We start from the raw sequence: 17323 nt of genomic DNA, 5'->3' as shown, positions 1-17323 counted from the left end.
TAATTTTATTTATTTCCTAGATCTCTCTTTGCAATGTGAAAAAGCGCAGTTTTTAACCATTTTTGTTTGCGGATATGCTTTTAGACGCAAAAATTTAAACACGAAAAGATCGCCGCTGCGCACGACGTGATGCGCCGTAGATTGCCTTTTTTTCCCCCTCTTCGAAAGTCGCGTCGTAGCCATGGCGACAATGTTTAATGCGTTTGTCAGATGGCGCGTACATCGCCATTCCACCCTAATGTCAGCCTTCTAGCTTGCCTGTTTCTCTTGGGATTGGCGGAAAGGGCAGTGCTTCTAGTCTAATTTCTATTTCTATGGGTATTAGTTCAGAGTTATAGCTCGTAATCAATCTGCAGTTGTCTATCATCCTAGCAGTGCTTCCACTTGTAGGGAATTTCTCCCTTTGGAGGGAATTTTAAACTTTAAAAATTAGAAAAGGGATTTTTATTTGAATAAAAGGGATTTTCCTATTTTTCTGGAAAACAATGTAAGTTACCACTATTATGAGTAGAATATAGTTCATTGAAAATAAATATAGTCTAGTCTTTTCTCCATCTTGAATGCTTTTTTGACTAGTAAGGGTTCAGCTGCACAGTTCCCTTAGTTACTAAACACGTTGTGATTAATTAACCTGAACCTAATGTCGGTCACATTGACTATAGAAGAAATTTCAGAAATGCTTTTTGGACTCTTGTTGCTAAAATAGACGCTTTGAAATGTTCGTCAGATTTTCGTCTGTAATTCTTTTCGGTTCCATCCATGGTTTCATTTTAGTTTTTCGGAATCCGGATGTAACCTTACAAAGTGTTATCTTTAACATTTATAGTTTTAAAAGTCATGGTTTTGTATAACATTAAAAATAACTCAAAGAGATACGATACGATACTTCATGACTATTTTTTTTTTCTTTTATTAAAAGAAATTTAAAATTATTTTGGCGAGCTGAAGCCGTAGCCCCTTTTCAAGCCACGTGGTCTTAAATAATAAAATACATTTATTTGAAAATATTCCTTGACTTAAATATTAGGTGATAATCAATAGGGAAATTTTGAGGGAATTTTTTTGGTTACCTAATATAGAAAAAGGGAATTTCAAATTTCAAAAAGTGGAAGCACTGCATCCTAGTATTAAAAAAAATGGCGTCCAAGAGCATTCTCTCTTTGAAAATGTATGGAAGCGATAGTGATGAAAGTGGTACAGACAGTGATGAAAGTGAAAATAGTAATCAAATATCGTTACCAAAACTACCGGTTAAAGACTTAACTTTGAAATATCAACTAAACTCGGCGCCAGAAGTTGCTATAAAGGTGAATTACAATATTAACGTTAAGCCTTTGTTAAAATTACGTTATTAACATATACGCATGATATTCTTCATATTGCCTTCATTATTAGGAATCTGTGGGAACAATTCAGCCCATAAATCCCAAGTCAAAAGAAATAGCTTTTAATCCAAAATACGATCAGTTATTTGCTCCCGTGGTAAGTCATCTAATTACATGTTAATTGTTCTTGTAGAAAGCCTGTAACATTTGTATTAATGAGAAGTATTTCTAGGTAGGACCAATTAATCCCTTCAAAACTCAGCAACAACTAGCTGAGAAAAACACTTTAAGCGGTTTTGTGGAAGCCGCTCATTTCAATGATTTTCATTTTGAATCCCAAAGAAGAACTTTCCAGAGCTTTGGCTATGCAATTGATCCTACAGTGGCGGTAGCCACTATAGAAAAATCTGACTATGTTGGAAATGTTAATGCTGCCTCCACAAGTGACGGACTCACCGTCTTTGAAAAAACAAAAACAAGGGAGCTTGACAAGAGGAAAAGAGAAAAGAATAAAGATCCTAGTGATATAGAAGGTTTTCTCGGACCATGGGGGAAATTTGTAGATGAACAAAGAGTAGCCAAACCTTCAGATGTAAGTAAATCATAAAATAAACTAAATTAAAGTTTTTATCTAAAAATTCAACCTTTCCAATAGGAAGATAAAGAATATTTGGAAGAATATCTAGCCAAAAAACAAAAGAAGGGACGAGTACATGATGACAAACCCATGGAGGAAAAAAGTGTCCTACATAGTATGGCTTTTTTATATGAAATTTATTTTCTATCCTCATTTTCAAGCATACTAATAACCATTTTAAAATCGGAAACTTTCAGTCAAAGATCCTTACGACTATCAAGGAAGATCATTCCTTCACATTCCTCAAGATGTTGGTGTAAACCTGAAGACATCAGAACCCCCAGAAAAGTGCTTCATACCCAAGAAACTTATTCACACATGGACTGGCCATGCCAAAGGAGTTTCTGCCATTCGATGGTTCCCCAGATCTGGTCATCTATTACTATCTGGCAGTATGGATTGTAGAGTAAAGGTAAGTCTCCCATCACCATAAAAAAGTCATTACCATTTTCAAATTTTTTTAATGTTTTATAATATACAGCTATGGGAAGTTTACAATGAACGTCGCTGCATACGCACCTATTTTGGCCACAAACAAGCAGTCAGAGATATTTGTTTCAATAATGCTGGTACTCAATTCCTCTCTGCTGGCTATGACAGATTTGTGAAATTGTGGGACACTGAAAAAGGTATAAAAGGTGTAAAAGAGATATTTAATAATTGACTAAACTGGATATTTGCGCAGGCGATTGCATCACTAGATTTACAAACAGAAAAGTGGCTTACTGTGTCAAATTTAATCCAGATGATGAGAAACAACATTTATTTGTGGCTGGTACTTCTGACAAAAAAATTGTTTGCGTAAGTACTAAATCGCCATATAATTAGCCTAGTTCATTGATTGAGTATAGTTATTTTTATTCATCAAATTCTTACCTAAAGTGGGACATAAGATCAGGTGAAGTAGTGCAAGAATATGACCGACATTTGGGAGCTGTGAATACTATCACATTTGTCGATGAAAACAGACGTTTTGTTTCAACATCAGACGATAAGAGCATGCGGGTTTGGGAATGGGATATTCCAGTCGGTAAGATTAGAAGCTGCTTTGGTTAAATACTGATAATTCCAATCTTAATTTTTCAGACATGAAGTACATTGCGGATCCGTCTATGCATTCGTTACCCGCTGTAACGTTATCACCTAATGGCAAATGGCTGGCCTGTCAATCCATGGACAACAAAATAATGATATTCTCAGCTCTAAACCGATTCAAACTGAATAGAAAGAAAACATTTTCGGGTCATATGGTTGCGGGTTACGCTTGCACCTTGGATTTCTCACCCGATATGAGGTACTTTAATACCATAAACATTTTTTAAGAAATAAAAAACCAACTCTTAATATTCCCCCCAGTTACATCATATCAGGTGATGCTGATGGAAAAGTTTACATTTGGGATTGGAAAACAACAAAATTATTTAGTAAATTTAAAGCCCATGACAATGTCTGTAGCAATGTATTATGGCATCCTCATGAAACATCCAAAGTCGCAACTGCTGGTTGGGATGGGACTATTAAATTCTGGGATTAACTTACACCCCATTATTAAAAAAAAGGTTGTAAATACGTGTAAAGTCAATAAAAAAGAAGCAGATTCTTTTCCACTTATTTTATAAATATGCGTATTTTTTTAACGTGAAACATTGATGTATTTTAAAATTGGAAGATATTTTTTCGTCTTATTCTTTGGCACTTTTCGTGTTGGACATCGGTGTTACAAAGTGCCATCAGTTTCTCCGTCGAATCACCCACTCTCCCTCGTCAACATTTTAAAAAGGGCGGGAATTTCAATGTTGTGTTATTCACGTATTCCCTCAGTCGCTTTCGTCGTCGTCCTGATTTCTTCTCGTAGAATTCAAAGGCCTATCCTCGGCGTCGGACCTAAATGGTACGCGTGAACTAAATTTAATTCGTTAATAAGAGCAAATTATAGTAATTAGCGATTGAGAAACGTGGCTTTACCCGTATATGACGTCTTCATCTGAGTCGTTTATCATTGACAGTGTTGGATTATCTTTCACGCGAGATTCTGCGGGAATATATGGCAAGTTAATTACTTGTTTTAATTTAATAGGTGCTTGGTCTAATTAATATAAGGACGTTTCAGTTCCCCTAAAACGTCAAACATATTTTCCTATGCCTCTCCCTTTTAAAAGATGATCAACTCATTCTGCGCATGTGCAAAGGTTATCAAAATAGATACTCTTTCATGTATTTTTAAATTTGTTTTTTTCTGTGCTCTTTGTGAGCCGCCCTGTTACAAAAGGGTGTCGAAGACGGCAACAATAAAACCTTAGAATTAGCGTTTACTATGTTTTTAACGTAGCCGCTACTTGCGTAGTCGCTATTATGGGTATTTTTGCCGATAGAAGAATAGGGAGAAGCGTTTTCGGGCTTGCTGAAGTACCGAAACATTCCTTTAATTAGTCCAAGATCGATGTAAGTTTAAAGGGCAACGCAAGTGAGCTGGCAAAATGTGTGTAAAGTCAGTAAAGTGCGAAATAAGCCGAGTGAGGGGTTGGGGGAGATGAAAAATCAAGCTGCTTTTTCTTTTTTGCAAGCTCACTTGCGTTGCCCTTTAACGAAATGCCAAAAAATACCTAAATAGGCGTTCCGCGTTGGAGAGTAAACATAGGCCATGGTGTAAAGGTAGAGATTTAGCAGGCCATAGAAAGACATAAATTCGGCGGAACTTCCGTAGCTCGTGGAAAGTTCAGCTACGAAATTGTCCTCTAATACGGATATTCCAAACCGCAAAACTGTTACGGCGATACTTATGCAAAGTACGATGACCATCAGAGAAGTTAGAAATTTCAAACGCACATCTAAAATTAATCGTCTACTTTAGAGAATTATCAAAACGAACGAGGATTTAAAACTCGTTTTCGAAATCAATCGAAAGGCGAATTTTTACCAAAATAAGGCATTGATTTCAATTCCGTGTACGCTCTTATTATAAGATAGCCCAAATAAACGACGTATAAACCTCCCACGACAAAGAAAAATGTTTTGAACCCCTAAAATATACAGAATGAGTCTTTCATTTGATTATAAATTAATGGTAGGTTTACCATGAAATTAGCCGTGTCCACTTTATAATCGTAAGTGGGATCTTGAAGTTCGTTATACTTTTGCCATGACGCCAAAGTAAAAGCGGCGATCCACAATAGACCGACTAGCAACAGCTTAGGGGCGTAGAAAAACAACAACTTCCTCTCGTTCTAAAACGGAAATTGGTCGCGTTTTTATAAAGCCGATTTAAACGAAAAGTCACCGCTTATTAACCTGGCGAATTCCGTGATAGATACATAGCCAAAAAAGTAACAGGGCGCATAGGAACGTAGCTTGGAACATGGCGTCCAGCATTCCCGGAACCCAGCTATTGATCAGAAACGTCATCGGGAAAACGGGATCTGGCGGCAAATTAGAGGATAATTACTCAAGTATTGAATTAAAATAAGTTAAGCCCGTAAGAAACAAAGAAAACGAATTTTCGTGGTATGGATAGAGTAATGGCACTGTGACGTCACCCATGCTTTTTCTCATATAGGAAGCATTATCGCAAAACTAGGGCATATTACAACTATAAAGTAATGGCACTTTGACGTCCTAGTACGTCACCCATGTTCTTTCTTATAGATAAAAAATTAGGGACCAAAATGGCCGCCGTGGCTAAAGCTACGGAGTGCTACTACTCTATAGTGTAGTAGTCCCGGCTATCCCGAAACTTTTGCAGCTGGGCAACCCTTGAAAACATGAACGGGGAAACTTGTAGCTAAGTGTTAATGTAGGTTTATTCTGTACAGCCTACACCTCCTACAAATTCCCAGGTTCACGTTTCCGAGGGGTGGATTAACCTGTCTAATCAGAACTATCTACGGCTGCCGCTGCTATACCCTCAGTGTCTTCCCCAACTACGGTACCGCCAATCCCAAGCGTTTTACGGGCGGTCGTATAAATTGGCTGATCTCTTTTAACTTAAAGGGACATTTAAGCGAGAGCGGGGGGGAGTTGAAGTCCATTTAAAATACGTTATTCGGTCGCCGTTCGTCGCATTTACAAAATTACACTCTGATGACGTTTCAGTGAGGTTTTTTGAATCGACTTTCAACCCTTCGCATCTCCCTTGAAAGTCCATTTAATGATTATTAAAATTAACCAGAAATAACTTGAAATGTTTGAAACGTCACAAAGCCGTTGATGGTCTTAAGAATTTCTTTGCGATGAGTAGTCTCTTCGCTAAATAACACGGAATGTTCTAGTGTAAAATCAACAATTTATTTATTTCGACTTAGGGAGAATGACTATATTGAGATGTTAGTTTTAGGGAACCAATAATAACCGATTTCATGTTTTAGGGGGAAGGAGTTTTCGCGACCGAAACGAGTCTAGGGGGCGTAACGGCGCTGGCTTCTCCGCTAGGATCTAGCGTCTGCTGCAGACAAATTAAAAATTCGTAAGACCATTTTTTCTTAAATAAACTTATCAAAATATAAGCAAATGATGCATAAATTATATTAAAATGCAAGTATCATTATTTATAAAGTCAAATTTACGAATAATGATAAGGAAAAACTAATAGCGTCTGCTTTAGCCACTACCTATCTAGGTTTCAATGGCAAACCAAAGGGGGCGTAGCGATAGTTTTCGTTCGCGAATTAAATACATTCTTGCCAACGCTAACTTAGATGAGCGGTACATGACTTACGATACACGATTCCTAAAAACTTCTGAGGGACAGTAAGCCAATGGCAAGAAAGTGCACTCCACTTAGATCACGTAAATTTCACATAAATGGTTCGTTTTCTCATTTAATCTAATTAAGGTTATTTGAAATAAATTATCACCAATCAGAAAACAAATGTCATGAAATTGGCGGCATCTATCGAGTAACGTTCTCCCTACATGTTTTACTTTGCAGGCTAGCCCATTTTAACACGCGTTGAAGCTACAGCCTTCAGAGGTGTAAAGTAACATTTTACCATTATAGAGCAAGAGAAGCAGTAGCAAGGTTGACATCCATTTCTCCTCTATCGACCAATCACGGAAAGCAAATCTCCTCAAGCTATGCGCGAACCAACACTGAAACAACATAAACCAATTAAAGAAATCCATAAAACAAAACACGATATTGACTTACAGTGACGAAAAACGTGATTGCTAGGAAAATGAATCGGAACCAGATCTCCAATTGAGTAAACGCCGAATTATAGCTTTTGAACTATAGAATAGAAATAAATCTACGACTCTCATTACGAAATAAATCGACGTTAGCTTACGTAAAATATAACTTCTTGAATATGATATCTGCTGTTGGCATTCTCCAGCCCGTGAAATTTGATAGTTATGATATAGTGAGTAAAATCGAGAAACCCCAAATGAAGTATCGTCAAACCATCGCAAACCTATAAACGCGACATGTAGCATTTCTATGAGAAAGTCGCGTCGGAAAACAGTTACCTTTCCCAAACATCGTAAATCTCTGGTTCGATTTCGGGTGTGAGCCTCGTCCAAGATAACGATATGTTCGTTCAAATCGGAAATTCCGTGTATGGTCACGGTCACGTGGAAGCCCTTCTTAATCAAAGTTTCGTCGGCTTCGCGTAATAGAAAGGGTATCGCTATATAAAAGCTACGCCAACAATAGAGACGGATCTAGCTTACGGTCGTCATTCTCAATGATGAGAACGGCAATCAGCCACAGCTGTTGACTGTAGGTGGATAAAGACGGCGATTTCAAAATGAAAGGACCCGTCTGCAAATAATTACCCAACATCGTTTGTCGAGTTTTTGGGATTAAATTTAATTTAACCAATTTCTTACGGCCATGGATGATTGATTCAATTTAGGAGACAAAGAAGTGGCGTTGACCGCGACAGTCGACGTTATGGGTGGGCCGGCCAGTCCGATGAAGACGCACAAGCCGAGAAGCGCGAAAAATCCGACGAAAACCAAAACGAATTCGTGCTTATGCATGGTGTAGAGACGCATGGGAACGGATCTGACAAACGGATAAATTAGTTTTTCCAAAAATCGCTTCCGGGTTTTCTCGATCGAAAGAGAAATGATCTTTTCATTGATAATTAAAAGCTTGGATTACCTTTCGCATCTGTCGTGATAATAGGTGGGCGCGATGTACTTGCCGAATTCGCTAAACAGATCGCTGAACTGAGAAAGGACAGATCGAATTTTGATCTTCCAGCTGGGAGTGTGAAATAAGTGATTGAAGCCATTGGATGGATAAGGCATTTCCGTGATGGGTCTAACGATCTATAATTACTTATCGACTGATTGGCTGGACTCTTTTGAACGCGATTGTACTGGGGAAATACCTTCGTAAACTACGCCTCAAATGTCGGCTCTACCGTCGGTGCGCGAAAAGGTTAGAATCGTGACTTCGGACTAGTCCAGACCGTTTGGATAAAATATCGATTCTCTCCGTTGCCCCTGGCAACCGATCCACCCTCTCGTCCCTTTTCCATATAAATGTATATAAAGATAAGGAATAAGGGCGACCTGCATGTAGACCTAGATGGGTATCCTAAATCTGTGGTTTTTTTTGTGTCACTCTGTACTGGACTAGACAGTGATAATTAAAATATAAAAATGATGTATTTAGCTAACGGTGGACCGCGCCTGCGTAGCTGAAATTTCTAAACTTCAGAGTGCGACCACTTCGCGAGACAAGCTACCATATGGGTTTAAGACGGGAATCATGAATCTTTAAAAACGGTTCTTTTTGTGAACTTTTATTGTTATCCGAGACGCTCAGATCCGGAGGAAAAAAAAGAGTACACACATTTTTTGGCAAAAAAGGAAAAAATTAAATTAAAAATAATATAGCATGTCTTGTTTTTCAAATACGAGTGCGTCATTCGAGCAACTCCAAAAATTCGACACACCGATAACAACAAACATCCATGTTTTTTTTTGTGTTGCTCATTTTCAGGAAAGGGGGGCGAGGGAGGGGTTGTGGAAAAAGGCTACAAACAGATGAACAACGCGACATTATGATTTTTTCTATTTTTTTTTCATTCTTTATACAGCGCGAAAGAATTGATTCATGTTTTCGGGGGTGTATAACACACTAAATAATGATACTTTTTGTCTCGACGTACTTTTAAAAGTTTTTTCAACGCATTTTTATAATTTTTTTTATATATATACGACAAAAGCCTTTTTTTTCATAAAATTAAATTATCTATTTTTTCAAAGTCTAATAATATAACAGCTTTTTATTTATTCGCAAATATTTCTCCAAGGTTATTTTTCATTATAATATTCTATTACTCTAATGATTCGATGATTTTTGGTTTAGACGTAGTCAATTATGAACAGATGCGTTTCGTTTTCCCTGATCAAAGAACGTAATAATACGAGTTTAATTAATTATTTCGTTTTACAGTTCCCATTTTTTTTCGTATATTTTGTTTTCGTCTCTATAGAAAGGAATGGAATCGTTTTATAAAAGCCGCCGTTATCGGCATTTTCAAAAGAAAAGAAAAATGGTATTTACAAAAATTGTCTACAGGCTGACTATCCATAGCCTTTTTATTTTCACTACAGTTTGCGCAAATTACTAGTGTGAAGAGACCATGGTAATTGTTAGTGGCTTTTTTTTTTTTTCAAAACACGATTTTACACGAATAAAAAATATGGAGAAGAACCCTACCTAAATATAAGTACTCGAACGAATTTTTTTTGTATGACAACAATTATCCATTGCAATAATTCAACGAACAATTATTATGACAACGACACTTAAAAACCTCAGACAGTTATTTTTTCCTCTTTAGGGCAGAGAAACGAGCTAAGAAATATATTATCCCCCATTTTCGTCGCGAAAAGCTCCAATAAAATTTAAAGAGATTGAAAGTAAAATTGCTTAGGACGTGATTAAATCGAATAGAAAATAAATTGTGTCCCTTAGTAATACGCCTAATTCTATAGGGAAAATGATACCCGCGTTCCTATTTTTTTAAGCAATGTTCCAATTATTTAAGTAACTTTCAATAATAACACCAGAAGTAATTAAGTACATAATTTTGTTAGTATATCACTCAAACCGTTGAGCTATAAATTAAAGTATCACGAAAACGTTTTATAGTAAAATTTAATCAAATGGAATGATTCTGTTTCGAAAGTACTTCTCTTACCGACGCTATCTCACAAGGAAGATAAAATTATATTACACGCGAAAACGGTTTTAAGTAAAATCAGAAACGAAAAGCAGTGGCGTAGTCGGGACTTTAGATCGGAGGGGGGGGGGAGCGGAGGCACAAAAAAATAATTAAAAAAGTCGTTCTTACAGCCATACATTTCAGGAGGGGGGCACGTGCCGCCTCCTTGCTACGCCACTGACGAAAAGGTATAATAACCCCAAAATTGAGCATGGTGCAATTTATACAGCTATGATAATTTATACAAATATCAATCTATTGCAGCTGATCTAGCCATAAAACATTGACATTTTTATTTCGGTTTGAATTTATCTATAATCAGAAGCGCGTAACAACCGAACGTTATTTCGAACTTCCGTCTATACCCATTCCTGGCAGATATTTATGGCACTTGTAGAATGTAGCCTGAAATGAATTTTGTCCCGCTCTCTTTCTCTCACTTTTAAACGTACAAGTATTACTATGAAGAATTTCACGGACTGTTTTTACATAAAGGAAAAACTAAGTACTTCAAAATTGACATTTAAATTCGTATGAACCATCTTTTCTCCTCAAAATAGCCTTGGGGATATATATATTTATATATTTCCATTCTTAATATAATTTTTTCGATAACGCGCGTCGTTTTGAAACTGTACATCGCATCTTTTAAAATTTGTCGTTTCCTAATGCGTTTTTCACCCCGTTCAAATGAAAAGCGAAAACAACTGAAAGAACTTCAACGATTTTTATATATACCCTCTATCAGTATTTACAATTCGGTGACTTTTTTGTTTACAAGTCCAAAATTTTGGGCCCTATTCGGATAATTTCAAAAAACGTCGGGAAATAGTTTTGTTGTGTGGTTTTTATTTCTTGCTCTGCCCTTTTGTATTTCTGGGGAGTTTGGTTTCACCTAATCAGTAGGGGACTTTTTTTTATTGTTCAAGGTAGAGGGAGTATTTGTGTGCATCCTTCAAATAGTTTCATAAGAGAGATAGTATTAGAGATAATTTTTAAAGAGAAATAGGTGAAATGTGATGGTCTCTATTAAGTACGTCAGATGGTCTTTAGCATTATTATGGTCAAAATTATAATCAAATTGTGTTAGCTGCGATACGTAATCGAAATTAAAGGGATTGGCAAACAATTTTATTCATATGACAGGGGGTGAATGTGTTTTTTGGAAGGTTCGGATTTCTTTGGTGAATGGCTAGGCATATTTTCGTTGGCTGAGGTTTGCGCTTTTCTGGCAAGATGTACCAGTTATTTTGAATATAACGTTATTCCTGGGTCTATTTTCTCCACATTTAGTGAATAACATTCTGTGGCTTGTTCGGAACCATCTTATAACTACATTGAAAAATTGTCTAGGCCAGGCCACACGCCTTCATCTTTAGTAGTTAACCACTCCCTTTTAAAAAAATTAAAAAATTCCAAATTTACACTGCGTCTATGGGGGAGATGGAAATTGGAACGATTTCTATCCATGGCCTTGGTTTGCCAATCCCTTTAATATAAAAATAAATTATCTAAATGTGTAATATTGTTTTGGGGAAATGATGCCATGCAAAACCAAAATATACCATGACGTAGCCTACAAATTTTTAACCGCAATCAGTGCCGCAATATAGATAATCAAATATCTCGGATTTTCAAGAATCATATTAAATTGCATTTCATTTTTTTGTTACTTTTAAAGTTATAGAGGCGACAATTTTAATACTGTCAAACTCATGAATATGTATATATATAATTTCCCTATTTATATAAGAGCCCATTTTAACTCATTTCGTGATTTTCTAACTGTACAAGTATTATATATAATATACATGTATATTGGAAGCATATGTACATATCCTTTTTTTTTTTATAAAATTTTTGTGATTTTTTTTTAACTTGTTTTTTTAAAAACTGATTGAATTCTCACTGGTCAGAGGGGGTCCACCACAACATAAACTTAACTTTTGAAAAATGCCAATAGCATTTATATGGTGCGTAATTATCACTTTTTCTTAAATTTATGTAAACATTATAAAGCATAAAACACTTTAGTTGTACTTTTTCCATTAATTTAAAGATTTTAGAATTCCATTCGTAATTCAACTATTTAATAAACGAACGAATATATATTTTCTTTTTAATAGAATATAAATAATAAAAATTTTCTTTTGACAATGCAATTATTTTTTTTAGAAGTTACTGTCAAAGTGCACTAAAAATTAAATTTTCTATAGCTATTTACTCTCACTTTTATTTTAATTTAGTTGCGTGAAGTGGGGGTTATAAATTACGAAAGGGACTAACTAAAAAATTAAGCTAGTCACTTACAGCGTGCAATTGCTCGAGTTACTAGCTTATAACTCTCAAGCGTAACGCAAGGGTTTCTAGCCTATAGTACGAGGATCACAGCTAGTTATTGTAAAGGGGTAGGCCCAAAGATGGAATCACTGGGTGACCTTGACAACTTCATTATACCAGAAATTTCGTTACTTTGTGTTTTGCTAGGTTAAGTTCCCCTAAACATTTAGATAATACGACATCTACAACAACAAACAGTCGCGTATCATTAGCCATTTTTCCTCCTAAAAATTAGTACACTTAATGACCTGTAGACAAATTACAAACTATCACTCGATGAAAAACGAAATTTAAAATATTACTTCAGTATTAAAAAAAAATTCGGAATTAAGTAGGGAATATTTAAGAACGTAAAAATGATCTTGGTATATTAAATAAAAAACACATTTAAAACTTTGTAGATAGGGAAGAAATCACTGATTGTACAGTTTGTGGAACAGAAAATTGCAATATTTTTGTTTATATAGTTGTACATCACGCAAGGAGCAAAGAAAATAGTCCTCAGACCCCTTCTAGACCCCCATTTCTAGCATTCATTCTCCGCATGTAATTCTTTCCATTTACAGTTGCGAGGGAGAGTTTTGAAACAGAGAGAATCAGAAAGCACCTCTCAAATCCTCAACTGTCTTTATATTCTTGTTTTTAAAACAATATATATATTTATATATATATCTATGTTCAATTGAAATAATTGTTTATATAGTTTAAAACTGATACCACTTCTTGTCTCTGTATTTGGCCATCAATTGGTGACTGGCATTGGCAAAACTCTCTGCCTCCGTCATCATGCGTGCCGTTCGCTCCTCCAACACGTTTAACTGTTCTCCTCTCTCAGTTAAGCCCTGCAGAAGCAAGATTTATTACACACATTTACCTTACTTTTAATGATGATATGTAAAAGCTCAAATGAGCTGGTTTCGCAAATTTAGTCATAGCTCCTTGATGTTAAAAATCTAGATAGTGGAGCTCTAATTAATAGGGCCACATGGTCGGGACGCAGTGGCTTGATTACTGACTTACTCCAGAGCCATTTTTCAAATTAACAAATCGCGGAACCTTAACATATAGGGTCTGACGGGCAGGCACGGCAGCAATTTCCATCCCACGTCTTCAATAGATGACGCCCTGCAGTGCCAAAGGTGAAGGCGCAATCGCAAAAAGCCGCGTTTCTCTTTCAGGGTTATAGTTTGCAACTTTCAATACTTAAAGATCAAAATTACACTGAAAACTAATGCGCGCAATTCTTGACACAGAAACACACATCAAATCCAAGAATAATCAAAATTGTATACCTGGCGCGCTTTTGCTAATTCTGAGGCTAAAGTTGAAGATTGACCTTTTAAATACTCTACACTGGTTGTATTTCCTGGAATGTGTCGAGCTACACTCTTTGATGCTTTACCACTTGACTCTCCAACTGTTAAAAGGAGATTTTCATTTATTAATCATATTAACAGCAGTGGAAAGATTAAGGTAAATATCCGTACATAGTTCTTCTCTATCTAAGGAGCTAGGACCTCCACCGAAGAGGCCCCTGAAAAAACCTTGTTTTGGAGCTTCAGGCATATCTTTAGTTAAGAATATGGTTGCCATCATTTCCTGTAGATTTTCACTAATGAAAAAATTCACAGGTTTTAAATTTTTGAATAAAATTAATGTTACAACATCATACCAGAAGTTAGCAGCAATGGTAAACTTTTGTAATTCAGAAGGAGAGCATAAGTACATGCCATGCCCGTTATTGCTAAAACAGAAGGTCCTGGCAATTCTAAATTCACGAAGAATGAGTGTAAATTTTAGGTTAATATAAAGAATGATTGAAATGAACTATTTAACATAGCTCTATATGAATTACCTAATGTCCATCAGAGGAAGAAAATCGACTTCGCGTAATAATTTAAGACTAGGTAATGAGTAGATAACAATGTTGCCATTTCCAATATAACAGGCCAAACAGACGCTATCTGTAATGTTAATGTCTCCTTAAAATTAGGTAGTCAAGTAGGTTTTGTAAAATAAAAGAAGCTTAATTTAATTGAAGCAAGTGATATAACCTGTACCCTTGATGGAAACAACTTCAGAAGCCACCACAAAAGACGTCTCAGTTAGAGGTAACTTGTATATACAGGTCTGGGAAGGAAGAGACACAACGCGAACCTGTTTTTCTGAAGTCATGACAACATATTGAGTGTCCCTAATGTCGGAAGACGAAGTAGGAGAGACCCGCATCTTTTGAGGGTTACCAGAAGGAGTTTCTAGAAGGGAAATAAAATTTTACATCAGTGGAATTTGGTTGAGAGTAGTATCTTACTTATTCTTTTTTCTGGCGTGTTTGTATCTCTCCAGGGATCAAAGAGACAGGGTACAAGTGCTCCGTTGCAATCCAAAAATGATATGGATTGTATAGAACCTTTTAGCCTGAAGATTGACCCTATAGGAGATACTTGAATTTTTTTTCCATTTCTTTCAAAAACATATTAGTAATGGACACATACCACTTGGAGAAACAATAACTGGCTGGGACTGCCTTGATTCTATCCCACCAGGAATTGTAAGCATGATGACAAGGACAGAGCCTAGACTAGTACCAACCCATAGACTAGGACTCGCTGCTGCATCTGTATTTTTAATTTGAGTAAACATACTGTATTTAGAGAAGCGTATATTACGCTACCTACCACCTTTCCTAGTATAGGAGTCGCAAAATGTGAGGCACTGAATGGCCTCGGAACTGATGTTCTCAAGGCTTGACATACTGGAACTTCTCGAACGAGAGAAGGAACTGTCAATCTTGTCTATAGATGAAAACAATAAGAGTAGAATTATTCAATGGGTATCGCAAAAATATTTTCTAGAGAAGGTTGAGAAAAAAAAAGAAGTCTAACAGAAGGTTTTAAAAGGTATACATACTGGACTGGATTGAGAAAGTTTAAATGCACACAGATGTGCATATTTAAATAGAGTGTTTTACCATGCTCCAGACAAAGTGAATGATTATTCATTCCCTTGATGCACATTCGAGTTAATATTTACAATAATACCACACAAGAAAACAAAAACTGGCATAAATTAAAATTTAAGTTTAAAATGATAGCATTACAGAGTGACTGTATTATTTATAAAAAAAAAGAATGTGCATGAAGAGAACGTACACCTAGTATAGTAGTTTTAAGGTTAATCATGCTAACATGCGATCAATGTTTGATTTGGAAAGTGTAAATTTATTTTGAGCCTTATATTTATTGAATCTACAATAAGTTTACACTTTCTTTAATTATTAAGATAGATTTTGGAAATATTTTTGTGATGCGAGATAACTTTTACCCGAAGTGATATGGAACTTTTCACAATATTATAGGTAAGCAGGGCTTTTAGACAATAGTTATGCAGGTATTATAGCATTTTATTGGACTTAGAAAATTGTAACTGAAAGTTTAAAGGGAACTGTGAAAGATTTGTGGGATTTTATAAAAATGTAATTGAGTCACAATTCATAAGAAAAGAGACAGAAATGCGCGAAACGTATTTCTCTAATTCTTGGAAGCGAAAACTGCACATGTCAGGAGCATATAAGTGAAATAAAAAGTATTTGGCAGGTATCTGAGGAAGCAAAAAAAAATCAGGACACTGACTGGCTACAGGGAGGTGGCTCACCCTAAACCATAGGGCAACTGAAGTTATGTTAAATAAACATTGTATGCCTGTATGGGTGAAAACTGAATAAACCGATACCTTGACTTTGAGAATTACACCAGTTTGGCCTATGAACATGATGGATTATATCATTGAAATGATAAAAGTTGAACCTCTTCAATTTATAAATAAAATAATATAATTATTGGTGCTTTACACACACACAAAACACACACTCAGTGATAATATTTGGTTAGACATTGCACGGCGTGTTACACAAACCTATTTCTTTTTACTGGTAGGATTTGAGTGTATTCGTGTACATGCTAGTGAATTATGGAGGGGCCTTTACTTATGTTGTACCAGACGAAATTTCTTTGGTATAACATAACATTGGGGAAAAATGATATATTGCACACACCGTTCATAATTACTATTGACAGAAGCCTATATGAGTAAGCCATTTTCTGTCTTAAGTAATTCATATTTATGAATGAGATATGGGTGAAATCAATGGATTAATAAAGGTGTAAACTGTGCATGGAAGATGTTTCTAAGGGTGAAAAGGGAAGGAGATAATCTTATCAAAGGGTGAAAAGGGAAGGAGATAATCTTATCAAAGGGTAAATGGGAATGATTTGGGTTGGGTTTGTAACTAAAGGTGAGCCACCTGATCCTGAGCTGTCATCCGCTGACGTCATGCTCTGCATTTTTTGCAGTTTGCGAGTACCTTGGGACTTTGTCCTTCTCATTTCTGGTGTCAGAGATTTCCTATGTTGCAGTGGCTGATGTTTACCTGCAGTCGGACTTAGGCATATTCCATTAATCTGGAGGCGGAATGGATAGGAGGTGTATGGTGGTCAGAGGTCAGCAAACGATTAAAAATAAGAATTAACTCATTTCTCACCCACATGGGCAAGCCCATTCATCAAATAAAAAAACTTGGAAATGTATTCAGTATCACAGTACTTATATGGTACATTCCAAGCTTCAAACATCACTATAATCTCCCAAGCTGATCAAAGAGCGAAACCGCGTTAAAACTATACGAATGAGTTCTTATTTTTTTTTTCGTTAGTCTGACTTCTGCCTAGCTATGTTCTTTCAAAGAAAGATTAGTTAGTATACGGGGGAAGCTAAATTAGAGCATAAGCAATAATTACCAAACAGGACAGCTAGGCAGCTTTGATCAGCCTGACACTCGT

At 36.1% G+C, this 17323-nt stretch overlaps 3 protein-coding genes across 8 annotated transcripts in view; 1 reads left to right on the top strand and 2 right to left on the bottom strand.

Annotated features, from left to right (window-relative positions):
- Positions 1-1121: 1121 nt before the first annotated feature.
- LOC149932729 (pre-mRNA-processing factor 17) lies at positions 1122-3582 on the top strand. The gene is made up of 10 exons (XM_090157543.1): positions 1122-1307; positions 1396-1482; positions 1558-1917; positions 1981-2077; positions 2160-2374; positions 2444-2591; positions 2648-2763; positions 2845-2992; positions 3049-3256; positions 3319-3582. Exons 1-10 carry the CDS (start codon positions 1137-1139, stop codon positions 3494-3496), a joined length of 1728 nt encoding a protein of 575 aa, XP_090013669.1. The 5' UTR covers positions 1122-1136; the 3' UTR covers positions 3497-3582.
- On the bottom strand, positions 3563-8394 carry LOC149932728 (transmembrane protein 181). 2 transcript variants are annotated; one of them, XM_090157544.1, is made up of 13 exons: positions 8066-8394; positions 7789-7966; positions 7630-7720; positions 7426-7562; positions 7245-7370; positions 7106-7186; positions 6948-7047; positions 5251-5378; positions 5037-5186; positions 4880-4982; positions 4566-4790; positions 3928-3994; positions 3563-3864 (listed from the first exon to the last, which is right to left on the bottom strand). In XM_090157544.1, exons 1-13 carry the CDS (start codon positions 8212-8214, stop codon positions 3780-3782), a joined length of 1620 nt encoding a protein of 539 aa, XP_090013670.1. In that variant the 5' UTR covers positions 8215-8394; the 3' UTR covers positions 3563-3779. The 2 variants fall into 2 exon arrangements, with proteins under 2 accessions (XP_090013670.1, XP_090013671.1); XM_090157545.1 differs by having other exon boundaries at positions 3563-3846.
- A 301-nt stretch (positions 8395-8695) lies between these two features.
- Positions 8696-17323, bottom strand: part of Tomosyn (syntaxin-binding protein tomosyn) — an 84988-nt gene continuing 76360 nt past the window's right edge. The window contains exons 20-29 of one of the 5 annotated variants that reach the window (XM_090157542.1): positions 16789-16945; positions 15164-15280; positions 14981-15103; positions 14797-14916; positions 14540-14740; positions 14341-14449; positions 14158-14253; positions 13973-14097; positions 13778-13902; positions 8696-13327 (exon numbers count right to left, since the gene is read on the bottom strand). In XM_090157542.1, coding sequence (XP_090013668.1) covers positions 13190-13327; positions 13778-13902; positions 13973-14097; positions 14158-14253; positions 14341-14449; positions 14540-14740; positions 14797-14916; positions 14981-15103; positions 15164-15280; positions 16789-16945 — 1311 coding nt within the window. In that variant the 3' untranslated portion in view covers positions 8696-13189. Of the gene's footprint in view, positions 13328-13777; positions 13903-13972; positions 14098-14157; positions 14254-14340; positions 14450-14539; positions 14741-14796; positions 14917-14980; positions 15104-15163; positions 15281-16788; positions 16946-17323 lie in introns of those variants that run through there. The other 4 variants (XM_090157541.1, XM_090157539.1, XM_090157540.1 and 1 more) reach the window with 4 other exon arrangements.

This window comes from Leiobunum rupestre, chromosome 8 (genome assembly GCF_980474605.1).
Source record: "Leiobunum rupestre chromosome 8, qqLeiRupe1.1.hap1, whole genome shotgun sequence".
NCBI classification, from domain to species: Eukaryota; Metazoa; Arthropoda; class Arachnida; order Opiliones; family Sclerosomatidae; genus Leiobunum; species Leiobunum rupestre.
This window is presented reverse-complemented; position numbering and strand designations above follow the sequence as displayed.